A 27,471-nucleotide genomic window follows, 5' to 3' on the forward strand; every position below is an offset into this window, starting at 1 on the left:
CATGTATTCCTTATAATAACCCTCTGAGATAGGTATTAGTATTGTAATGTTGATTTTAAAGCCAAAAAAACAGAACACCAAGGCATAGAGAAGTAAATTAGCTGAGGTTTCAGAACTTGTAAGTGAAGGGGGAGGGATCTGAAGCCCAGCAGCCGAGCTCAAAAGGCTGCTGTCTTGTCAAACGTGACTGCAGGAGGGGAGCAGGAAGCGGGGAGATCACAGAACGGGAACACAGGAAGCAGCAGCACGATGCAAGCCAGGTAAGAGAACACAAAAAGAAATGAGGAGAGAAGAGAGAAGAGGCAGCATTGGAACAGTGTGAAATAGCACACAGAGCAGAAAAGAAGGGCCAAGTGAAGCGGCCAAGCATAGCGCAGCTCCGGAAATTGTGTTGCTAAATGAATTTGACAAAGTCAGTAAAGACTCATTAAAATACGTAGCCAGCAAAACAGGCACACTCAAGAGCTCAGACGGGATGATGAGTGCTGATAAGGAAGTCCCAGGTGAAGTCTTCGACTGCTCTTGACAATGGATGAGAGCTTCACCAGCCCAACTTCCTCTAACAAGCCCGCGATGATGGCAGACATTAAACACAGAGATGACAGGATCTGGGCTCAGCAGTCCCATCCTGCTCTACCATTTCCTAGCAGCGCATGTGACCTTGGGCCTCATTTCCCTCATTTATCAAGTGTGATTAAGAATAATCCTCATTGAATGTAAATTGGTGCAGCTACTGTGGAAAACAGTATGGAGGTTCCTTAAAAAACTAAAAATGGGGCTTCCCTGGTGGCGCAGTGGTTGAGAGTCCGCCTGCCGATGCAGGGGACGCGGGTTCGTGCCCCGGTCCGGGAGGATCCCACGTGCCGCGGAGCGGCTGGGCCCATGAGCCATGGCCGCTGAGCCTGCACGTCCGGAGCCTGTGCTCCGCAACGGGAGAGGCCACAGCAGTGAGAGGCCCGCGTACAGCAAAAAAAAAAAAAAAACAACTAAAAATGGAGCTACTATATGATCCAGCAATCCCACTCCTGGACATATATCTGGAAAAGATGAAAACTCTAATTCGAAAAGCTACATGCACCCCAGTGTTCATAGCAGCACTATTTATAATAGCCAAGACATGGAAACAACCCAAGTGCCCATCAACAGATTATTGGCTTAAGAAGATGTGGTATATATATATATATATATATATATATATATATATAACAGAATATCACTCAGCCAGAAACAAGAATGATATATTGCCTTTTGCCACAACATGGATGAACTAAGTGAAGTAAGTCAGACATAGAAAGACAAATATTATATGCTATCACTTATATGTGGAATCTAAAACATAATACAAATGAATTTATTTACAAAACAGAATAGACTCACAGACACAGAAAACAAATTTATGGTTACCAAAGGGGGAGTGGGGGAAGAGGGATAAATTAGGAGTATAGGATTAACAGATATACACTACTGTGTACAAAATTAGATAAGCAGCAAGTATTTATTGTATAGCACAGGGAGCTGTATTCAATATCTTGTAATAACATATAACAGAATAATCAGAAGAAATATATACATATATAACTGAATCACTCTGCTGTACAACTAACACATTATTGTAAATCAACTATACTTAAATTAAAAAGAAAAGAATAACCCTATAGAGTTATGGTGAGAAATAGGTGATCCACCATTTATACAGTCACTAACTCAGAGCCCTGCACACATAATTACTATTATGCATAGTACTAATAATGGCTATCGTTACTACTAGCCTTGGGTGCTCTGGCCAATTTTGCCCTCAGAGAATCTACATGGTTTTGGACTATTGCACGCTTTAGGGGCAAGTGCCTTATATAGGCACTTCAACTATGCTGTTGTTTTTCCTGCTCTGCCTAAAGAGCTTGCAATGAGAACAAGAAACACAGTGCACAGGGGAAAAAAAGGCAATACCTAGGGCTGTATTTATATTTACTGCAGAATAAATAGCATAAATGCTCTATTTTGGGTTTATAAATAAACTTGGAGAGGATCTGCATATTTTTACACATTTCTAAAATATGCATTTTATTATAGTTATTGAGGACTGAGCATCTGTTAGGAATATTAAAATCAAAAGCAGTGTTAAGTCTTAACTACAGTGAAGCTATTAATATGGAATTGGGAACTATAACCTTTTCCAAACCACACAGTCAGAAGAACTTTATTTCTCATATTAAACAAAAGTGAACTGGTGATTGAACTGCCTCTGAAATTCTATAAAGTAAAAATTGTATGATGTGCCCAATAGATTATTAAGCAAAAGGTGGAAATAGATTTCTCATTCTAGCATAGGAGAAGTGCTTTAAGTACTGAAAAGGCATTGCAAATTCCTCTGAAACATCCAGTGTAGTTTATTAAAGTTTGCTTTACCATACAGTGCCATAGAAACCTATAAAGTAAATGTGAGAAACTGCAAACCAATCTGATTAAGAACAATCAGAATAAGGACATCCTGGACAATGTTTTTCTACCTCTACCATTATCTACTCATTTTTTTATTAGCCAGAAAATTTTATGTGAGGTATTATAGACGTTTTATAATATATGCAGGAACTGTACAGCAATCTCCTCAAATTCACAATTTATCTGATGGGAAGAAATAGATAAGCATGCTGTAATTGTCAGTTGTGATGATGTCGCTGTTTTCCTTGATATGGGAATATATTAACATAATTTCTCCAAAGTTAAAACGTTGAGACACAATATTACTTAGTGATTCAAACATAAGTTTGAGAGTCAGATCAGTGTTCAAGTCCTAAATATTTAGGCAAGTCATAAACTCCCTCATCCTCAGTTTTCTTATCTATATAATGGGAATAATTATCATAGTATCAACCTCAGAGAATTGTTGTGAAGATTAAATGAGATAAATGCTTATAAAGAATTTAAGAACAGTTTATGGCCTATATCAGGGGCTCGAGAAATGGTAGGTAGTTTTACATTAATAAATCTGAGCTCTACCCGAACATTCCCTCCTCCTGGGGAGGGCAGTTGTTATAGCTGTAGTTACTTGTTAAGAGCAATTGTGGAATATTTCAGGGATAATGTTATCCTTAGTCTTTCTTACATCTGGAGATCTAGTGTTGTTCTGGGACAACTATCTTTCTATAAGGTATAATTAGAGAATAGGAAGAAAGGAAGGGAGAACTAAAGTCAGTTATGAGCAACTTCAGAAGAAGAGGTGATTCGGAGCTCATGGCTATAAAAAGCTATCTCTCTCACCCATCAGCTGGAAAAATCAACAATTTACCATGCATAGATGTATGTATCACATATGCACAGACAATATAAAAAATTAAAACCATAGTTTCACAGCCTTTGGTATGAAGAAATGGAAAAGTTTGAGGATTCAATTGATGGCATAGGCTCTAAGGCAGTGATGAACAGGAAGGACTTGCTGGAAATCAGTGGGAAGAAATATTACCTCAGGCTCATAATTCAGCCAGAACAGGTGCTTATGGTGTCAAGTGGGTGTAGCCATAGGCTCTTCAAAGAGGCTTAAACAGAGAAGGAGGCATCCTCCTTTTCTTTTGGAAAATCTCCTAAAAGGTTCCTCTTCCCTTCTGAAACAGCATAGCAACAAGGCAGTTGTCATGTTGGGATCTGGATGACATGCATTTAGGAGATAAAGTAATAAGATCAGGAGATCAGGAGCTTTCTAAGGAATCCAGGTGAGTCAGGCATGGCTGGAACTCAGAGTGTGAGTGGCTAGTCCCAGAAACTACTCAGAAAGCAGGTCAGAAATTAGGTAAACTGGCAGGCGTCAGGGAGCACAGATGCAGAGCAGCTCCAGGCAAATAACCAAGAATGCAGTCAACAGACATTTTTGGAGCACCCTGTAGCAAGTTCTGGGAAAGCTCACTGAATCAAGGATACACACATACACATGGTGTATCCACACATGTGTATCCATACACACACATACTGCATGCACACACATGGTGTGCATGTAGTATTAACAATGACAATAGCAATGATGATACAACAATAACAACGATGACCCACTGAATGCAAAGGTCACAGGAAATGTGTTATAGGTACAGTGTCAGTTAATGTTTGCAACAACTTTGACTCATCCCCACCTTACCAGGTTAGGCCCCATAGTTAAAAAGCTCTGTGACATAGAAAACAAACTTATGGTTACCAAATCAGAAAGGGAATCGGGGAGGGATACATTAGGAGTTTGGGATTAGCAGATACAAACTCTTATATATAAAATACATAAACAACAAGGTCCTACTGTATTGCACGGGGAACTATATTCACTATCCTGTAATAAACCATAATGGAAAAGAACACACATATATATATATGAATCACTTTGCTGTATACCAGAAACTAACAACACTGTAAATCAACTATACTTCAATAATAAAAATAAATAAATAAAGAGCTCTGTGAGAATCCCATTCAGTACTTCCTTCACAGTACTTTGCTTGCTTGCAATCATTTCATCATCTATATTAATGTTTTTTATTAAAAAAGACATTTATTTTCTTTCAGATATATTTCATTGTTCATCGTAATGAGAACCTCTATATATTAGGTACTTAACAATACTTGTAGAATAACTATCTGAAAATTTAAAATGTCAATGTGTCTTTTTTTTTTAACATCTTTATTGGGGTATAATTGCTTTACAATGGTGTGTTAGTTTCTGCTTTATAACAAAGTGAATCAGTTATACATATACATATGTTCCCATATCTCTTCCCTCTTGCGTCTCCCTCCCTCCCACCCTCCCTATCCTACCCCTCGAGGTGGTCACAAAGCACCAAGCTGATCTCCCTGTGCTATGCGGCCACTTCCCACTAGCTATCTATTTCACATTTGGTAGTGTATATATGTCCATGCCACTCTCTTACTTTGTCCCAGCTTACCCTTCCACCTCCCCATATCCTCAAGTCCATTCGCTAGTAGGTCTGTGTCTTTATTCCCATCTTGCCCCTAGGTTCTTCATGACCTTTTTTTTTTTTTTTAGATTCCATATATATGTGTTAGCATACGGTATTTGTTTTCCTCTTTCTGACTTACTTCATTCTGTATGACAGACTCTAGGTCCATCCACCTCACTACAAATAACTCAATTTCATTCCTTGTTATGGCTGAGTAACATTCCCTTGTATATATGTGCCACATCTTCTTTATCCATTCATCTGTTGATGGACACTTAGGTTGCTTCCATGTCTTGGCTATTGTAAATAGAGCTGCAATGAACATTGTGGTACAAGACACTTTTTGAATTATGGTTTTCTCAGGGTATATGCCCAGTAGTGGGATTGCTGAGTCGTATGTTTTTTAAGGAACCTCCATACTGTTCTCCACAGAGGCTAAATCAATTTACATTCTCACCAACAGTGCAAGAGGGTTCCCTTTTCTTCACACCCTCTCCAGCATTTATTGTTTGTAGATTTTTTGATGATGGCCATTCTGACCAGTATGAGATGATATCTCACTATAGTTTTGATTTCCATTTCTCTAATGATTCATGATGTTGAGCATTCTTTCATGTCTTTGTTGGCAATCTGTATATCTTCTTTGGAGAAATGTCTATTTAGGTCTTCTGCCCATTTTTGGATTGGGTTGTTTGTTTTTGATATTGAGCTGCATGAGCTGCTTATAAATTTTGGAGATTAATCCTTTGTCAGTTGCTTCATTTGTAAACATTTTCTACCATTCTGAGGGTTGTCTTTTAGTCTTGTTTATGGTTTCCTTTGCTGTGCAAAACTTTTAAGTTTCATTAGGTCCCATTTGTTTATTTTTGTTTTTATTTCCATTTTTCTAGGAGGTGGGTCAAAAAGGATCTTGCTGTGATTTATGTCATAGAGTGTTCTGCCTATCTTTTCCTCTAAGAGTTTGATAGTGTCTGGCCTTTCATTTAGGTCTTTAATGTATTTTGAGTTTATTTTTGTGTATGGTGTTAGGGAGTGTTCTAATTTCATTCTTTTACATGTAGCTGTCCAGTTTTCCCAGCACCACTTATTGAAGAGGCTGTCTTTTCTCCACTGTATATTCTTGCCTCCTTTATCAAAGATAAGGTGACCATATGTGTTTGGGTCTATCTCTGGGCTTTCTATCCTGTTCCATTGATCTATATTTCTGTTTTTGTGCCAGTACCATACTGTCTTGATTACTGTAGGTTTGTAGTATAGTCTAAAGTCTGGAAGCCTGATTCCTCCAGCTCCGTTTTTCTTTCTCAAGATTGCTTTGGCTATTCGGGGTCCTTTGTGTTTCCATACAAATTGTGAAATATTTTGTTTTAGTTCTGTGAAAAATGCCAGTGGTAGTTTGGTAGGGATTGCATTGAACCTGTAGATTGCTTTGGGTAGTGGAGTCATTTTCACAATGTTGATTCTTCCAATCCAAGAACATGGTATATCTCTCCATCGATTTGTATCATCTTTAATTTCTTTCATCAGTGTCTTATAATTCTCTGCATACAGGTCTTTTGTCTCCTTAGGTAGGTTTATTCCTAGGTATTTTATTCTCTTTGTTGCAATGGTAAATGGGAGTGTTTTCTTAATTTCACTTTCAGATTTTTCATCATTAGTGTATAGCAATGCAAGAGATTTCTGTGCATTAAATTTGTATCCTGCTACTTTACCAAATTCATTGATTAGCTCTAGTAGTTTTCTGGTAGCATCTTTAGGATTCTCTATGTATAGTATCATGTCATCTGCAAATAGTGACTGCTTTACTTCTTATTTTCCGATAATCCCAATCTCCCAATTCATCATACCACCACCACCACCCCTGCCACTTTCCCCCCTTGGTGTCCATACATTTGTTCTCTACATCTGTGTCTCTGTTTCTGCCCTGCAAATCGGTTCATCTGTACCATTTTTCTAGGTTCCACATATATGCGTTAAGATACGATATTTGTTTTTCTCTTTCTGACTTATTTCACTCTGTATGACAGTCTCTAGATCCATCCACATCTCTACAAATGACCCAGTTTCATTCCTTTTTATGGCTGAGTAATATTCCATTGTATATATGTACCACATCTTCTTTATCCATTTGTCTGTCAATGGGCATTTAAATTGCTTCCATGACCTGGCTATTGTAAATAATGCTGCAATGAACACTGGGGTGCATGTGTCTTTTGAATTATGGTTCATCTGTACTAATTTGTATTAATTTAATGTCTTTGTCACTATACTGTAAATTCCAGAAGGCCTGACGTTTGCTCACCAGAGACACCTAGTCCTGAGCACAGTATTTGGAACCTCAATAAATACTTGCTGACAATCTTGTGAATTTGTGATAGATTAAAAACCTGAGAAAGACACACAAAAAACCCCTCAAGTTTAGGCTTGCCCAAAGGCACACAGTAAGTTGCAGAGGCAGGATTTGAACCCAGGTCTGTTTTGACTTCCAATCCTGTGTAATTCCCTGCTGTGAATACTTAGAAAAGAACACCAGAGTCCTAAGTATCAAGAAGATTGGAATAGGAGCACGTGCCACCATCAGGAAGGGGACAAATGCATACAGCATTGGCAGTTTTGGCACCTGCAGGTAGGCAGGCAGAGCTGTATAGCCGGAGGTGTGCACAGGTGAATCTATTTAATGGAAGCAATAGGGACTCAGGCAATGAAATTCAGAAAGGACACAAGAGGTTTTAATGGAAACATTTGTGGAGAAAATGGAACACCGAGAGGTCAACCTCTATCAACAGCAAGGTCTCTTAAGTACTTCCTTCTTTCTGATCTGGCCTAGAGAGAAAGAGCCTCAGTGATGAAAGCCAGCCTAATACACTAACTGATTCAGTATCAAAATGACTATCAAACAATTGAAGTGCTTTGAAGCCATTTAAAAATAAGTACATAGGGGCTTTCTTGATGGCGCAGTGGTTAGGAATCTGCCTGCCAGTGCAGGGAACATGGGTTCGAGCCCTGGTCCGGGAAGATCCCACATGCCACGAAGCAACTAAGCCCAGGTGCCACAACTAATTAGCCTGCACTCTAGAGCCCACAAGCCACAACTACTGAGCCCACGTGCCACAACTACTGAAGCCCATGCACGTAGAACCCGTGCTCTGCAACAAGAGAAGCCACCGCCATGAGAAGCCCGCACACCATAACAAAGAGCTGCCCCCACTCACCACAACTAGAGAAAGCCCATGTGCAGCAACAAAGACCCAACACAGCCAAAAATAAATAAATAAATAAGTTAAAAAAACAAAACAAAACAAAAAAACAAGTACATAACACAAACACATATTAATATACTTTAATATCTTCAATTTTTTCACCTGTCAACATGCCTCTGAAAAATATCTAATGCCAGAACATTTGGGTTAGACAAAGAATTGATTGAATAAAGTCGAATTAAACCTCACTTTGAGTCCTCAGACCTCAGCACAGATGGTGCTGAGTAGTTGGGGGAAGGGCAGCACAATTCCTTCCAATTTCTCTTAGCTTTCCCAAAAAGGAACACACAATTTAAATAAAATCAGAGTATTTATTACTCAAACACAGGTTCAAGACAATCTCCTCTCAGAAAAACAGACAAAAAAACCCAAAAAAACCCACTCAAAAAACCATAATGCTATCTCTAGCCACTCAAGTTCATCCAACATCCACAGTAATTGTTTAAAGACAAATGGAAGCATGACCTTCTGCTAAAATGCCTCCAGTGGCTTTCCATTGCCTCAGAATGAAGTTTAGATCCACCTCCATTCCTTGTAAAGACATCCCTGACATGAATCTTGCCTTCGTTCTTTCTTGCCTCCTTCCCCCTCCTTCACTGGTCTCCAGCCACCCTGGCTTTCCTTTTGTTCCTTGAGCTTACCAAGTTCCAGGCCTTTGACCCTTGCAATACTCACTCCTGCAGGATCTTCACATGTCACACTGTGAAGAAGTCTCAGCTCAAATACTTTCCTGGACCCCCTAAAGTAGGATTCACCACCATTCTCCATTCTCTTCCATACGATTCTTTTTTTAAAATTGATTTTACCACCATCTGAAATTCTCTCGTTTATTCATTTGGTTTGTTAGTCTTGTCTTCTCATAGTAGAATGCAAGCTCCATGAGAGCAAGGACTCTCTGTGTCTTGCTCACAGGTATCCCACACCTAGAACCATGGGTAGCTCAAAGCACTCTACTGCCACCAAAAAACTTCCTCTGTATCTTAGTCAAAGTTTATCAAGACAGCAACGAGCTCTATCCTTCAATGTGCCAACTTGAAGTGGGTTGCCGTGAAGATAGAAGATACCAGAAAACTCTAGAAAAGAAATCCAGATTAAGTAATTTGATCTGGCAATTAGATTGACCAGATTAGACTTTGCTGAGATTATATATTTGGTTTTGTAACTATGCCAAGATAGATTTTAGTTGGACACACTTTTAAATGTATTTTAAATTGTCCCACTACAAATTCATCATTAGAAACAATATTTTTACCCAGTTTAACAAAATGATATACTATACTGTTCAAATAAATAATTCACCAAATTAGGAAAGGTGTTGGTCTCCTGGTATCCAAAAATGAAGAAAACCATTTGTATGCATGAAAGGTGGGAGGTATGGGGAGAGGGGTTAACTATAGCAAGGACACAGCCCGAAATCCTAGTACCAGATCACAGAACCTTAAAACTAGTTAGCGCCTCCCAAATTACCTAGCCTAGCCTTTCACTTGAAAACAGAGTTTCCTAGATACTAAATGTAATTATTATAGCCCTAATACTATACTACATTTACATAAAAATTTAGAGCTTTCAAAATGCTTTCTCATTATATTTTGTGCTTTGATATTTATAACCTAGTGAGAAAGGCAGGAAAGTTCATATCATTTACCATCCTACAGATGGGAAAATAAAGAGATAGTGACTTGCCCAAGATACACAGCCAGAACCTTCAAATAAGACATAAAAAATCGATTCCTACCCACCTGGCAAATTCTTGGCCTCATACCCACAGCTAATAAAGAATGGTGCCAGGAGATGCTAGAATTTTTTGAATTACAATCAATTTCTCTTTCTACTCTTTGCTTTCTCTTCTCAGTGTTATATGGCTGTCCAAGGTCCCTCTGCTGGCTGGAGCAGTGCCAGGACTAGAACCCAATACAGAACTTGCACCACCTCACCAAGCTATCATATTAAATGAAAACCAAGAATTCATACTATTCCATGAGACTCAATGTGAGCCATTCTAGCTCAAAATGCAAATCAAGCTCCAGCTAACAGTATAAATGTGTAACACCAAGGAAATAGTAAAATAACGTATGATGTTATGGAATATTATGCAGCCTGCAAAAATAAGGTTTTTGGAGATTATTTCATGAGTATGATAATGACAGCTAACATTTCTTTTTGTTGTTGGCTGAGTTGGGTCTTCGTTGTTGTGTGCGGGCTTCCTCTAGTTGTGGTGAGCAGGGGCTACTCTTTGTTGTGGTACATGGGCTTCTCATTGTGGTGGCTTCTCTTGCTGTGGAGCATGGGTTCTAGGCTGTGTGGGCTTCAGTAGTTGTGGAGCGTGGGCTCAGCAGTTGTGGTGCACAGGCTCAGTAGCTGTGGCTCGTGGGCTGTTGAGTGCCCAGGCTCAGTAATTGTGACACTTAGCTGCTCTGCGGCATGTGGAATCTTCCCGGACCAGGGGTCGAACCCGTGTCCCCTGCATTGGCAGGCGGATTCTTAACCACTGCGCCACCAGGGAATTCCCAACAGCTAACATTTCTTTTTTTTTTTTTTTCAACGTTTTTATTGGAGTATAATTGCTTTACAATGTTGTGTTAGTTTCTGCTTTACAACGAAGTGAATCAGTTATACATACACATAGATCACCATATTGCTTCTCTCTTGCGTCTCCCACCCTGCCACCCTCCCCATTCTACCCTTCTAGCTGGTCACAAAGCACTGAGCTGATCTCCCTGTGCTATGTGACTGCTTCCCACTAGCTAGTTATTTTACATTTGGTACTGTATATATGTCCATATATACACTACCACTCTCTCACTTCGTCCCAGCTTACCCTTCCCCCTCCCCGTATCCTCAAGTCCATTTTCTAGTAGGTCTGCATCTTTATTCCCATCTTGCCCCTAGGTTCTTCATGACCATTTTTTTTTTTTTAGATTCCATATATATGTGTTAGCATACGGTATTTGTTTTCCTCTTCCTGACTTCATTCTGTATGACAGACTCTAGGTCCATCCACCTCGCTACAAATAACTCAATTTCATTCCTTTTTATGGCTGAGTAATATTCCATTGTATATATGGGCCACATCTTCTTTATACAGTCTTCTGTTGATGGACACTTAGGTTCCTTCCATGTCCTGGCTATTGTAAATGGAGCTGCAATGAACATTGTGGTACATGACTCTTTTTGAATTATGGTTTTCTCAGGGTATACGCCCAGTAGTGGGATTGCTGGGTCATATGGTAGTTCTATTTTTAGTTTTTTTGGAACCTCCATACTGTTCTCCATAGTGGCTGTATCAATTTACATTCCCACCAACAGTGTATTAGGGTTCCCTTTTCTCCACACCCTCTCCAGCATTTATTGTTTGATTTTTTGATGATGGCCATTCTGACCGGTGTGAGATGATATGGCATTGTAGTTTTGATTTCCATTTCTCTAATGATTCATGATGTTGAGCATTCTTTCATGTGTTTGTTGGCAATCTGTATATTACCTTTGGAGAATTGTCTGTTTAGGTCTTCTTCCTATTTTTGGATTGGGTTGTTTTTTTAATATTGAGCTGCATGAGCTGCTTGTAAATTTTGGAGATTTATCCTTTGTCAGTTGCTTCATTTGCAAATATCTTCTCCCATTCTGAGGGTTGTCTTTCCACCTCGTTTATGGTTTCCTTTGCTGTGCAAAAGCTTTTAAGCTTCATTAGGTCCCATTTGTTTATTTTTGTTTTTATTTTTATTTCTCTAGGAGGTGGGTCAAAAGGATCTTTCTGTGATTTATGTCATAGAGTGTTCTGCTTATGTTTTCCTCTAAGAGTTTGATAGTGTCTGGCCTTTCATTTAGGTCTTTAATCTATTTGGAGTTTATTGTTGTGTAGAGTGTTAGGGAGTGTTCTAATTTCATTCTTTTACATGCAGCTGTACCGTTTTCTCAGCACCACTTATTGAAGAGGCTCTCTTTTCTCCACTGTATATGCTTGCCTCCTTTGTCAAAGATAAAGTGACCATATGTGCGTGGGTTTATCTCTGGGCTTTCTATCCATTAATCTGTTAGTTCTATTAATCTATATTTCTGTTTTTGTGCTAGTACCATACTGTCAATTACTGTAGCTTTTAGTATAGTCTGAAGTCCAGGAGCCTGATTCCTCCAGCACTGTTGTTTTTTCTCAAGAATGCTTTGGCTATTTGGGGTCTTTTATGTTTCCATACAAATTGTGAAATATTTTGTTCTAGTTCTGTGAAAAATGCCAGTGGTAGTTTGGTAGGGATTGCATTGAATCTGTAGATTGCTTTGGGTAGTAGGGTCATTTTCACAATGTTGATTCTTCCAATCCAAGAACATGGTATATCTCTCCATCTATTTGTATCATCTTTAATTTCTTTCATCAGTGTCTTATAATTTTCTGCATACAGATCTTTTGTCTCCTTAGGTAGGTTTATTCCTAGGTATTTTATTCTCTTTGTTGCAGTGGTAAATGGGAGTGTTTTCTTAATTTCACTTTCAGATTTTTCATCATTAGTTTATAGTAATGCAAGAGATTTCTGTGCATTAAATTTGTATCCTGCTACTTTACCAAATTCATTGATTAGCTCTAGTAGTTTTCTGGTAGCATCTTTAGGATTCTCTATGTATAGTATCATGTCATCTGCAAATAGTGACCGCTTTACTTCTTCTTTTCTGATTTGGATTCCTTTTATTTCTTTTTCTTCTCTGATTGCTGTGGCTAAAACTTCCAAAACTATGTTGAATAACAGTGATGAGAGTGGGCAACCTTGTCTTATTCCTGATCTTAGTGGAAATGGTTTTAATATGGTGTATCACATTGATTGATTTGTGTATATTGAAGAATCCTGTATTCCTGGGATAAACCCCACTTGATCATGGTGTATGATCCTTTTAATGTGCTGTTGGCTTCTGTTTGCTCATATTTTGTTAAGGATTTTTGCATCTATGTTCATCAGTGTTATTGGTCTGTAGTTTTCTTTTTTTCTGACATCTTTGTCTGCTTTTGGTATCAGGGTGATGGTGGCCTCAAAGAATGGGTTTGGGAGTGTTCTTCCCTCTGCTGTATTTTGGAAGAGTTTGAGAAGGATAGCTGTTAGCTCTTCTCTAAATGTTTGATAGAATTCACCTGTGAAGCCATCTGGTCCTGGGGTTTTGTTTGTTGGAAGAGTTTTAATCACAGTTTCAATTTCCGTGCTTGTGATTGGTCTGTTCATATTTTCTATTTCTTCCTGGTTCAGTCTCGGAAGGTTGTGCATTTCTAAGAATTTGTCTATTTCTTCCAGGTTGTCCATTTTATTGGCATATAGTTGCTTGTAGTAATCTCTCATGATCCTTTGTATTTCTGCCATGTCAGTTATTACTCCCCTGTTTTCATTTCTCATTCTATTGATTTGAGTCTTCTCCCTTTTTTTCTTGATGAGTCTGGCTAATGGTTTATCAATTTTGTTTATCTTCTCAAAGAAGCAGCTTTTAGTTTTACTGATCTTTGCTATCATTTCCTTCATTTCTTTTTCATTTATTTCTGATCTGAGCTTGATGATATCTTTTTTTCTGCTGATTTTGGGGTTTTTTTGTTCTTCTTTCTCTAATTGCTTTAGGTGTAAGGTTAGGTTGTTTATTTGAGATCTTTCTTGTTTCTTAAGGTAGGATTGTATTGCTATAAACTTCCCTCTTAGAACTGCTTTTGCTACATCCCACCGACAGCTAACATTTCTTGATGGAGCGTTTACTCTGTACCAAATGTTTTTTAAGTATATTATATATGACATATATTAGAATAAAATAATAATAACTATATTAAACTCATTTAATCCTTATAGTAACCTTTTCATTGGGGATTATTTCATATAGAAGAAGGAACTGAGGCACAGAGGGGTTAAATAACTTGCCTAAGCTAGCATAGTTGGCAAAGGTAGAGAGATCAGGATTTGAGTCTGGGAAGTTTATCTCCAGTTCCCCTGTGCTTAACAAATATACAGGCTGCTTAAGATAGTGGTTACAATCTAATGTAAACTGGAAAAGTCATGTGTATGAATATACACACAAATATGTGTAAATATGAACATATTTATAATGATAAAATTGGGTTCTTTGACATAAATATATATTTTAAACATAAAGCTATTAAGAGCTAGCATGTATTCCGTGCTTACTTAATGCGCCAGGTAAGTTCCAAGTGCAGTCTGTACATTATCTTATTTTATTTCCCCACCGTCTTGTGGTAGGTGTTATGTCAACTCATTTTACTGATAAGATTGCTGAGGTTTAAAGAGTTTCAGATTGTCCATTCCCAAAACCCATATTCTACACTCAACAAGTTGTAACTGTGTTTGGTTATTTTATTGATATAACAATGAGATTACTGGTGATTTCAATTTCTTCTTCACATCTTCTTTGTATCTTTTAAGTTTTCTACAATGAAACCTAGTCTTCCTTAAAATGAGAGGAACACAATTAAAAGAGTCAGGAGGAATGTGTGAGATACTAGATTAACTGCATGCTCCTGGAACCAGAGTGTGGCTTTTGGCCTGAGTGAGCCTACACAGCAGATGGGTGCTTTGGGGAGAGCAGAGAGAACACAGTCCCCCGGGGTACTGCCTGGCATCCAGAAACCATGCTGGAACCTTCTATGTGCCCAACAGAGTAAATTGAGTAAGTCTTTCCTATGGAGCAAATATTCTTCTAAATGTTTTATGTATATTAACTCATTTAATTCTCATGATAGCCATAGACTGGGTGGCTTGAATATCCTCCAAAGAGTCTGCTATCCCTCGACAGGATTCATTCATTCACTTGATATTTACTTAGCACTTATACAGGCCACACAGTGATAATACAAAAATGAGTAAGACATGGTTCTGGCTCTAGCCGAGTCCTTGGGTCTTTGGGGGAGACACAAACAAAGTAGGTGTAAGAACAAAAAATAGCAGCTAATATTTATTGAGAGCTTAACATTTTGCCTCAAGACTGCAACATCAGCCCCACCTAAGTTTCTAGCCTGCCAGTCTGTTCTGTGGACTTTGGACTTGCCAGTCCTCACAATCAAGTGACCCATTTCCTTAAAAATCTCTCTCTCTCTCCCTCTCTCTCTCTCTTTCTCTCTCTCTCACACCTATTGGTTCTGTATCTCCAGAGAACTCTGAGTGCAAAAGTGTACTTTCTGATTTAATCCTCAAGAACTTTATGTGATTAAATTACCCATGAGAAAGATACTGTTATTATCACTCTCATTTTCCAGATGAGAAAACAGGTTCACTAGCTTCTCAAGGTCACACACATGAGGTTTAACCTAGGTCAGTCTGACTCCAAAGCCAGGGCTCTTAAACCTTCTGCTACTTGGCCTTGGAGAGTGGGAATTGAGAATTAAGCACAAGGAAGGGAGTACCTCACCATCAACCTGGGAGACTGTAGGAAGGCTTCCTTGAAGGGGTTGCTTTTGTTTGACCTTGAATGATCAGAACAGACCGTTACCACACAGAGAAGGGGAGGGACAGCATATACAAGGGAAAGAGAAGGCAAGGCACTTCTGTTTGGCAGGGGCAGTGAGACATGAGGGCATAACATGGCCCATGTGTGAAAGTGTTGCACAGCACACGAATGCATTTGGACCTCATCTTAGAAGCATGAGGAACAATCAAAGGCAGTTGAGGAAAGGGATCTCTTTGATGGCTGTGAGGAGGATGGATTGGAAGATGGAGGCAGCAATGCCTTGTCAGGTGTGATAGCAGGGGATGAAAGAGAGAGAAGAGTCAGAAGCTCTTCAGGAAGGATAATCAACAGCTCTTGAGGACCTACTGACACAAGGCAGGCAGGAAGGAGGAGTCAGGAACAAATCCCAACAAGGACTCTGGCTTGGTTACTTGGTAGACACAGTTCTTCGAATTCGGGGCACAAGGAGGCTAAGAGAAACTTGATGGTTAAGGTCAACAGCACAGGAGTAGGGTCCTACCTGTTACAAGGCTTACAGACCACTTCCTATTATTACTACCATAACCAGGGCTGTGAGCAATTTTTCACATGTTATTTTTCAGTGACTCACTAAGGGCATTTGTAAAGGCTGGGTGCACAGCTAGACCACCAGTATTCTAGTTTTATGCATTGTATTTCAACTTACGGAAACTGCCCGTGGTAGGGAGAGAAAAGTGATATCATCTCATGTGCCAACTTCAATCAACTGGCAGAGGTGGCCTGGAATGTGATGTTGAGATAGGTGCTGAGGCCGGACAGGAAGATGACTATGATTGATTAGTGATGTCTGCCATGTTCAAGAAAGGGGCAGCATAGCACACGGACACTGAGAATAGAGGATGATAGAATATGCTAGTAACTAACAGTATGAAGAGAAGAGGGAAATCTATAAGCCTTCTCTGCAAAAGAGATGGCAGCAATCATCTACTTGAAAAGCAAAATAGCAAGCAGTAGTGCCTAGCCACCAAATGCTAACAGACCCACATGTAACAAACAAGCTGAGAGAGAGCCATCTGAGAAAGTAACTGGCATTTGCATCACACCCTTTCAGATGTTTTCATATTGATGACCTCATTTGATTTTCACAATGACTCTGAGGGAGGGAACCAGCATTATTGCTACCTTACAAATGGGGAGGGTGAGGCCAAAGCAGATCCAGAACTTACTCAAGGTCACATAGCTACTCAGGAGGTACAGCCTCTTCAGGTCCTGGTCCTTCCCTCCACATGGCCCTGACTCACCAACAGCAGATGCAGGAGCCATGGCAGCCCAGGAGGCAGCTATAAATGGCCCCATTGTATGCGCACTCAGTAGAGCGACGGCCCTGGGGACACATTCATTTGTGTGTCTTTGGGCAGTCACCCAATCAGCCCCAGCACCTTTGAACGTGAAAGACACCACAGGTTCCAAGTCTTTGTCTATTCACATTTTTGGAATCATTACTAAAATAAACTTTGACTTGCCCTCTTACAGAAAGAATAAAAATCCTTGGGAAGGTTGTTTCATTTGGTTTTGGTTTCCTCAATGCAAAATGAGGTTGCACTAGATTGGTTAATCTTCCAGGGTAGCACACACCATCACGCTTTTATGATAATGGTCAAGGCTTTCACGGAATGTCAGTGAACACCGAGCTGTCCTTCTCAGAGAGAAAGGGCTTTTGTTCATAGTGGGAGCCAGGCTTTCTGATAAAGTGTTTTGTAGAATGTAAGCTGTGAAAGTTTAGAGTCCACTGGCTTAGTGATATCACATGTCCTTTCCCGTCATAAAATTCGAGGAACCAGTCAGTGTCATTGAAAGGAGCCCATTGGGCTAAAACACTCCTGCATTAGGTAGCCTTCTTCAGGATGGTGGCTGTTCTAAAGGCTCATGACCTGATGATAAAATTAACTTGCTTAGTTTTGAAGAAGGCTCTTGAAATACCGTGTCAAATTTAGACAATCTGCTGTTGGCTTGTCAGCCAGAGACCCAGGCCAAACAATTTCAGATTTGAGCAGGATGTTCCAATCACAGCATTAAACAAACAAAGAACACTTGACTAGGATTCAAGTTTGGCTAATAGATGCTGGCTCTGCCTTTTGGTAGGGTGGTCACCTTGAACAAGTCACTTAACATCACTGACCCCTGGTTGCCTCCTGTTTGAAATGAAGATAGTAATGCCTATTCCTACCACACAGAGATAGTGTAGAATAAAATATATACAGAGTATGTGATAATATATACTAGACTCTGAGTTTCTGAGGATGGCAATTACAGCTGCCCCTTTTTGCTATCATATTCACTGGGCCTAGAATTGCACATGAGACTAAGGAAAAAGTTCCAGATATACCTGTTAAATGAATGAAACATTTTGGAAACTTTGAAGTATGTTCAAGTGCCACATAATTTTAGGACAATGTCCTAAGCTAGATAGGACATGTTAGATAACATGTTAGGTAACATCTTCCTTATACTGTTTGTAAAGATATGAGACATCGGTCACTCTGGGCCTTTTAAAAAAATCCTAAAATACTAGCCCTGGTACATAATAGAAATGTATATGAACCAAATAAAAATAAAAGCCTCTGATACATAGTCAAAATATTTGTGAATTGATGTGAATTGATTGTGAATTCTGATTCTGATATCACCTTATCATGAAGCTCTATCTTTTGTGTGGAAATGTTCGAGACTAGAATTGTAGCTGAACTCTCAGCTCTAACTTTGGGCTTGAAACCATAAGCCCAGGCAAGAGCATGATATGCATCCACTTCCTGAAATACAGGGGAAGAATGGGTCTGAGAGGAACCATCAAAAGACAGTCACAGAACTAGGATCAGAATACCAGGCTTCTGAATGCCCACCTGTTGCTTGACACATGGATAACACAGGCCCATGTAGAGTGACTTCTGCAAAAGGAAACTGGCTTTCCTACCATTGGAAAGGATCCAGCGATTCCACTCCTGGGTATTTGTCTGAAGAAAACAAAAACACTAATTCCAAAAGATACATGCATCCCAATGTTCGTCACAGCATTATTTACAATAGTCAAAGATATGGAAGCAACCTAAGTGTCCCTCAGCAGATGAATGGATAAAGAAGACATGATAATATGTTTATATATGTATGTATATATATATGTGTGTGTGTGTACACATATATATATATATGTGTACACACACACACACACGCACGCATGCAATGGAATATTACTCAGCCATAAAAGAGGATGAAATCTTGCCATTTGCAACAACATGGATGGACTTGGAGGGTACTGTGCTAAATGGAATAAGTCAGACAGAGAAAGACAAATACTGTTTGTTTTCACTTATATGTGGAATCTAAAAAACAAAACTAATAACCAAATATAAGAAAACAGAAAACAGACTCACAGATAGTGGTTGCCAGAGGGAAGGGTTGTGGGGGTATTGGTGATATAGGTGAAGGTACAAACTACCAATTATACAATATAAATAATAGGAATGTAATGTACAACACAGGGAATATAGTCAATAATATTACAATAACTTTGTACGGTGAGTAATCTATAAAAATATTGAATCACCACGTTGTACACCAGAAACTAATATGATATTGTAAGTCAACTATATTTCAACCAAAAAAAAGAAAAAAAAAAGAAAGGGGGCTTCCCTGGTTGCGCAGTGGTTAAGAATCCGCCTGCCAATGCACGGCACACGGGTTCGATCCCTGGTCCGGGAAGATCCCACATGCCGCGGAGCACCTAAGCCCGTGCGCCACAACTACTGAGCCTGCTCTCTAGAGCCCGCGAGCCACAACTACTGAAGCCCGCAAGCCTAGAGTCTGTGCTCCGCAACAAGAGAAGCCACCTCAATGAGAAGCCTGCGCACCACAACGAAGAGTAGCCCCCGCTCGCCACAACTAGAGAAAGCCATGCACAGCAACAAAGAACCAAAGCAGCCAAAAGTAAATAAGTAAAATAGATAAATTTTTTAAAAAAGAGAGAAAGGGGCTCATAGGTGTCTATTTGCTCTTACCTCTCTGAGTACCTCTCTTGAACATTCCCCCGACCTTTGCTCCAGACCCACGGGCCTCCTTGCTGTTCCGCCCACATTCTGAGCCTTTCACTGGCTCTTCCCCCTGCTCCTTTAGACTGCTCCTCCAGGTAATTACTTGGCTGCTCACTCCCTTCACTCCCTCAAGTCTTTGCTCAAATGTCTTCTCAGCAAGGCTTTCCATCAACACCCTATTTAATAACTGCAACCCCATCTGCCCCGATCCTTCCACTACTTCCTCTATCCCCTTTCTCCACTCGTCTCTTCTCCAAAGCCCTTACCCCCATCCAATGTACTCTGCATTTTATTTTATTTTTTTCATGTCTCTCTTGCACCAAACAGGAAGCTCCGTGCAGGCAGGAATCTGTTTTATTCACTATTGAGCCTCTAGCACCTAGAACCATGCCTAACACCTAGTATTCATTCAATATACAATTTTTAATGGACACATAAATAGTTCTATGCTAAAAGCTACATAAGAGGGTTGCATAGATGCACTTTTGTCTTCTAGCACAGCAAAGATGCAAGACAAACTTGTAGCATAAGTGCAAAAGGACAGCAGAGGAAGAATAAACCAATAAAAGCAGATAGTAATATATTTGAATCGTTTTTTGTGTCAGCAAAGGTATGTTCTGAGGTAGGATGAAGAGGAGTCAATCATTAGAATTTAAACCTTGGAGGGAGTGAATATGTGGAATCCAAATCATTCAGCAAATGCCAGAGACTCTTAGAGCTGGAAGTTCTAGAGGGATGACAGATCAATGCTCGTATTTTGTTTGCAAGGAAACAGAACCCCGGGAAGGTAAAGTAATCCTCTCAAGACACGTAGCCAAGAAGTTACAACACTTAGTCTCAAACCTAAGTCTGACTTCTGAGTCCATGCTCTTTCACCCCAAAAAATCCAGTCTGCACAAATTCAGAGAACATATTGAGTTTCTAAGATTCATAGATTCTCCAATCAAGAATAATTGGGCATCTGAAAAACCTCACATACCAACACATTGCCACTGCATGCACAAATACATTGTACAACAGTACGCTAGTTTACATACCTTAATTTATTTAAAAACACTTTCCCAAATTCCAAGTCAAACTTTCTAGCTCTGTAATCTATTATTTTCAGATCTGGTCATAAACCAGAGAAAAGGAAAGAAAGCCCCGGAATGAAAAGGAGGAATGGAAGAATGAGAAAAATGGAGAAAGGAAGGCAGAAATACAAGGAAAGCAGAAGGAAGAGAAAAAAAAATATGTACAGGATATTGACAACAATGCCTCTGGGAATGTCTTTGAATAGCTCTGCTATAACTTGTCTTTTTCCAGTATGAAATCATTTCCTTGGAGCTAATCACCAAAATAATTTAAGCTCGAGTACATATTTTCAAATGGACTATTTCTTTTCTTTTGCTTCTCAAAAGGTATTATCTGTATCTTACAATTAGTACTCCATAACACATATCTTTTCCCTAGTTATCTCATGTTTATAGATTTTGTTTCTCCAGCAAGAACATAAATTTGAGCAATTTATTTTTCTTATATCCACCATAATGCCCCAAATAATACCTTATAATGTTAACTATGAAGTCATCAGAGTCATTTACATCAGGTTTTACTCACTTAGTCAATAAACAAACATCTAAGCATCCACTCTGCATTAAGAGCTAAGGATACAGAGGGGAGATGACAGACCAGATTCCTGCCCTCAGGGAGCTTACCTCTGAGTGAGAGATTTAGCCGATACACCATTAAACAACCATGAATAATAAATACAGCTCTTAGGAGAGAGAGGACACTGAGATGGACTCAGGGCCCAGGGTGTGTGTCTGGGAGCTTGGGATGACAAGGATGGTAGGAAAGGCCTCCTGATGAGGTGGCAGTATTGCTGGGATCACAAGAGAATCAGTTTACTCCATGAGCTGGCAAAAGAGTGTTCTAGGCGGGGCAAAAGCCCTGAGACAGGAAAGTATTCGTTCTAGACACTCTGAGACAGGCAGCAAGGCTGTCGGTGTTAAGTGCCACGTGAGATGAGCTTGAAGAAGCACAGAAGGCCAGAGCGTGCCGGCTCCTGTATGCTCTAGATTTTAAGAGAAATGAGAAGGTATTGAAGTTTTTTTAAATAAGGAAGCAACATGGTAGAAAATATTAAATAGAGATACTGAATATCTTTCTAACACCCTGTAGGTACAATTAAATGGCATACATGTTCCAAGAATGGAGATTCGTTCCTCCCCAAGTCTACACCTCCTTCCCCAAAGCTCTTCCGCTGGTGAGCAAGCCATCCTAAGCCCATAGAAATATTAGGTAGTCAGTGCACAAACCCATTAGATCCAATACCTCTGCCCCACACCCTACTTTCTCCTCAAAGGAATCCTGCACTTAGCATGCTCCCTAATTCCCTTCTACCTATGATCTCTTCTCCAGTTAATTTCTCCTCAGAGACTTTTGTAGACACGTGAGCTCACATCCATTATAATCCCTTAACTTTTTCAACTCCTTTACAATTATCTTTCTCTCTTTCTTAATTCCATTTGTGAGTTTCCATAAAGTGGTCACAATTAAACAGCATTAGATATGATAAAATTGAATTGCAAATAGGTAAGCCACAAGTATGGACGTAAAATTGAACATAATTGAAAAATCCAGTGTTGAGTCTCTAAAACTTCTAAAAATACTTAAAAAAAAAAAAAACCCTTCAAAATTTCTCTCCATCTCCTCATTGTCCTCTAAGTAAACCTTCTTCCCCTCAAGCAGCAACATTAGAAACTGAAAATACATTTAATGCCATTGTTCTCTTTTGGCTAACTACTATAGTAACTGTCATGTTCTTTATACATTTCATGGCAAATATTTAGTTTCAGGTAGATAACAGGTTAACAGCCTTTGATGGATTACTGAAAGAATGCAACCATCATTTATATCATCATTTCTACAGGAAAACTTGTTTCAAGTGACCAGATCCCAAACAAACCCAGGAACATAAAAATTGAGTTGCTGACTTCCTGCAACTTGTTTATTTGAAACATGGATAGTGTATGTGCCAAATCCAACAGAAAGAATTATCCACAGTCTTCTAGCATGGTTTATCTAAGTTAATTTTTTTAAAAAAGACTACATGTTCTTTTTAGAGATTTAAAGTTGGCCTTGGGAATTGGATGGGAATTTATACATAACAGGAGGCTGTTTCCAGCCCTGAGCCCCTTAGGAAGGAGAGAAATTACATAAGGGATGGAATATATATTATAATCTCATAGGCATGCTTAAGATTTTCCAAAATATCATCACCATTTCTGGGAAGGGAACTGGTAGAAGAGTGAGAAGCATTCGCTTTAAAACTTCTTAGCTAACTAGAAAATGAACAGTTCCAGCTTCAAAATGCTTCGTTCCTTTTTGATTACAGCAAAGAAATTTCCAAATAAATAAACTTCGTTTCTAGACAGGGGAAAGAAAAGCCTTTACTGTTACAAGGTTCACTGCCACAACAGAAGATCAGTTAATCTAGAATTGTTTAAATTTTTCTAAATATTGATTTTGGAGGTAAAAGGTATTAACAAGGAATTGAGAGGTATGATTCTGTGAGTACTCACATTTAAAAGAGAGACAGATGCAACCAAAGAAACTTAAGGCCTAGCTTTCAATCAGGTTAGTATATCCACCTTGATACAAAGTAAAAAGAAAAAGTTCATATTTAAAACGTTATGAAGGATCAAAAATAGGAGCTTTCTTGTTAAATGAACTTGGGTCCGAAATCCATCCTCCCATTTTTCTGCCTCAATGTATTAGTTTTTATTTTTACAATTTAGAAAAAGTACTGCAGAAGCACTCAGTGCAGAATACATTTACTTGCAGGTTATTGTGAATAGTAAAAATAATAAAATTAATTAAATTACTCTGCACATTGCAATTAAACCCTTAAAATATGCTTGTTAACTTCAAAAATTATTTATAGGATGAAACTACTGGCCGCCCCTAAACTTTTCTTTCCAGTAAAACACCTAAGAGCCTGAATAGGGAACTGAAAACACGAGCACTTCCAGTCCAGTTCCTCCACACAAGGGAAAATTTCCCAGACTGCCTTACAAATTAATAAATGTCCCTGGAAACCCTGACTTAGTTTCACTTATCTTAAAAAAAAGTAGCTAAAAGGTCATTTTCAAACTTTAATAATAATAATATATGAAAAACAACAGAATCCCTGAATAGTTGCCCTAATCACACAGACTGCACTGTAAGCTTGGCCAACATCTATGCCCTTTAGCAAATAATTCCCTCTGCTCATCCTCTTTCCCTTCACAGTCATACTACATAAGGCTCCACATCACAGGGCATTCTTTAGGAAAGACCCAATACTAACCACTGCCAAAAAATAAAGAATGCAGGAATCAACAAATCGAGTCCCTTAAAATATACTTTTTAAAAGAAAAATATTTGAAAGGAGTCATGGAGCCACAAACTACCGATAACGTGCTTGAGGTCCCTGCAGAAGTACTTCACTGCCTTCTGTGATACTTGAATCACTGGGGAGGTAGTAACAGTTCTCTTCTATGGCCAGAATTTCCAATAGGCATTGAATGAATGGAGCTTATACCCTGTTCCATCAAAATGAGAACACAAAATTAAACCATAAGCCGTTCTGATGAATATTTGTTTACTCTTGTTTTACACAAAGTAGAGAAGTAGCTTTGAAAAGTTGCCATGGCCATGCTTTTCCTGAGCACTGGACTAAAACACTTCAGTAGATACAGAAATATATACACACACAAATGCAAATGTGGGTTCTCTCCCTTTCTAAAATACTGTATATATGTGGATGACATATGCGTGTGCAACTCTGTGTTTGTGTGTGTGTGTGTGTGTGGCATATGAACTAATTGAGAAGACAGCATGTTACCTATCTGGATGTTTGGTGACACATTCTCAGAGCCCACTGACGTTTTGGCAGACGGCTGCCATGACAGGATTTCAGGGTGCTTTTTAGGGGCTTTCTTATCTTTCCAAGGCTATCATGATAGATGGAAGCCTAGCTTCCTCTAGGGAAGAGTTAAGTGGGAATGACAACTGCTATAACACACTTTCAGAGTAAGAGCAATTCAGAGGTGAAATTCTGAGATGCAGTATCAGAAATATGCATATATTGCCAAAGAGACTGGCAACTAAGTTGGAAGGCCATTGATAGGCAAACTGATTCCTGATTAAGGTTCCCACCAGCCTTTCTAAAGTCCCTGAACCGTGAAGATAATAAGTCTTGAATAGTATTTAAGTAGGAGCTATAGGTAGATAAAAATTATTAGTTTCATTTAAATGTTTAAGCCACTGGAAACACCTATCCAATTTCTTTTGCAAGGATCTGATGGATGGCCACCGCACCCCTAGTGTCACCTCTAATTCATAACAGTGCTCAGATAGCATCCTTCATTAGATAAATTTGGTCAACGCAGAGCAATAGTGTTAATTCAGCTCCAACACATGTCTTTGTTACAGTTCTCATTTCAGTGTAGGCAGCTCAGATAAGCTTATCACAGGGCTTCGAACTGACATTCTGTGGTGGCACAATAGACAATATTACCAAGAGAATCATTAATAAGCATCAAAAAATATTACTTCCTTCAAAGATACTTTAAGTCCATAGTTTATAAGGCAAGAAGTAAAAGGAAAGCTCTTCCACTTCCCCGTGTAAGATTAAAATCTAATCAGAACGTGTGCAGATTTATTCTCAAGAAATGCTACATGAAATTTAGCTGGAGAAACCTAGTACCTCTATAGACACAAATTTTTTGTGAAGAGGGTAATCCACGTGAGCTTCTAATTGAAAAGTTCATCAGTAATGCTCTTTCTTGTTTGTTTTGCCTTGTTACTCAAAGGTTAAATCCATTTTGGATTTCATTTTGAATTAATGAAAATGATTTAATCTTAGAGCATTAGTAATCTCACTTTATTTAGGCCTATATTTAAAAAACTAGCTTGAGAGCCCTTTGCAAACAAGACCAGTCTCCACAGCAAAATGATACCCAATCTCTCTTTTCAGGCTATTTTCTAAAATCTGTGGGCCATGACTGTAGAATTCTTCACTCCCCAAATCACATTAACAATGTTTGACATGATGACAGAGAAAGCAAAAAGAATTCATTTCTGCCAAATAAGTACAGGCAACGCTTCTGTTTTTTGCAACCATTCTCCTCTTATTCCATTTTGGTAAATTTCTAAGGAATGTTTAAAATCTGTAAGACAGACCTTGGCTTAAGAGGTGGCCTCTCTGCCATTTTCATGGCTGATTTGAGACCCATTATGCACTCGATTCCGCATTGTGAAATCCAGGCTGGGGACAAATTTCTGCCTGTCATCTTAGGAAAGGCCAGGAGTTTTGCACCATCCTGTAGTGTGAAAACAGAAAATCAAAGCCAGGGTAGGGCTGCCTGCTTCTTTCCTAATCAGCTTGCTGCTTTTCTGAGGCACTCTTGGTTGTCACCATCTCAAGCTTAGAAGGGTAATTTAGTAGAATAAAATAGAGTTTAAACAATATCTCCCCAGGGAAAGTTCCTCCTTACACTTAAAATTGAATGCAAAAAGGTAATCAGTTAAGTAATCATTTGATGCTTGGCTAAGAACCATTGCATGGAGAACACATTTAGGAAGCACAAAATTCTTTTTTTTTTTTTAACCTGATAAGACCCCTAATCAGAAGGCAAGAGTCCCAGATATTTTCCTCCTATTGCTCATTCTGTTGCAGTGACAGCCCCATAAAACTATAGCTTATGGACTAAATTTGTTGCACCTCTCACCCCAACAGTATGATGTAAATTGCAGAGATAAAAATATCTTACAAGAATTTTTAAACAGTTCACGGAAAATGACAGCATGCATAACTCTGTCAATGACCTCTCCTAATGTTAATTTCAGAAGACAAGTTTCCGTTGTAAATGTTTAATCAGTGTAGTCCCAGGAACCCAAAGCAGAAAACCTTATCTTCTCTCCCAACTTCTTTGCTTTGCAAGCTCTTTGCTAGCTCTGTCTCAGCTCCTTGCAAGCACTTTAGGCAAGCTCTGTAGGTTCTGAGCTAAACAAGAAGCCCTGTGGTTTGATTCCATTAGTCTGAGCCCTGGTCCGCTGCAAGCAAACTGCAGAATTTCTGCTTGCAAATCCTGGCAACCAGGTTCTAGACCAGCCACAAACACAGACTGTACACATAATTCAACACTGTTCTGCCCAAACCTTGCCTGAAGCCAGTCAACCACAGCAGAAAGCATCCTACCTTCCATCATGGTGGCAGAATTGCATTCCTTAATTTCCAAAGAGTCTGAAAAAATACAGGAGGATACGATTCCAGGTCCCAGCTAAGTCCTCACAACGCTGCTGCTGCTGTCGAGAGATCTGCTCTGTCCGATGCTGAAGCCAAAGGAGACAAGTGTTAACCCCAAAGATAGGCCATGGATGCTTGTGGTGCTGCTTCACCTACAGGCTCCCAGGAAGATGCTGCGAGAGAAAGGGAGAGGAACAGCAAGCCGGCCAAGCTGCACCGCCTGCGCTGCCTCGGCCAATCCCTTCAGCTCTGGACCGCGTCACATGGTAGCCAGCCTGCATCTCCTGACACAATACCCCCGGAGAGCACACAGAACCTATTTCCCGTCCCCATTCCCCTCCACCCCCATCCCCTCCTCTTGTCACCAAATGCACAGCCCCTTCCCCACCTGGTGACGCACTTCCCCCGCCCCTCCTCTTCGTCTTCTTAAGCCTATTGCAGCGTCTGGGTACCCGAGATTAATTATCAGACGCTGCCACCTTAACCGGGGACGCTGACATGAAACGAGCACCTAAGTGGCTCGCTGC

General features: G+C 39.5%; 1 protein-coding gene across 1 annotated transcript in view; it reads right to left on the reverse strand.

Annotated features, from left to right (window-relative positions):
• The window catches only part of SGIP1 (SH3GL interacting endocytic adaptor 1), a 209,902-nt gene extending 182,431 nt beyond the window's left edge, over positions 1-27,471 (reverse strand). The window contains exons 1-2 of the mRNA XM_082667976.1: positions 27,333-27,471; positions 26,897-27,030 (exon numbers count right to left, since the gene is read on the reverse strand). Of these exons, the coding sequence (XP_082524102.1) occupies positions 26,897-26,906 (10 nt within the window). The 5' untranslated portion in view covers positions 26,907-27,030; positions 27,333-27,471. The remainder of the gene's footprint in view (positions 1-26,896; positions 27,031-27,332) is intronic.

This window comes from Grampus griseus, assembly GCF_964374135.1.
Source record: "Grampus griseus genome assembly, chromosome: 1".
Classification (NCBI taxonomy): domain Eukaryota; kingdom Metazoa; phylum Chordata; class Mammalia; order Artiodactyla; family Delphinidae; genus Grampus; species Grampus griseus.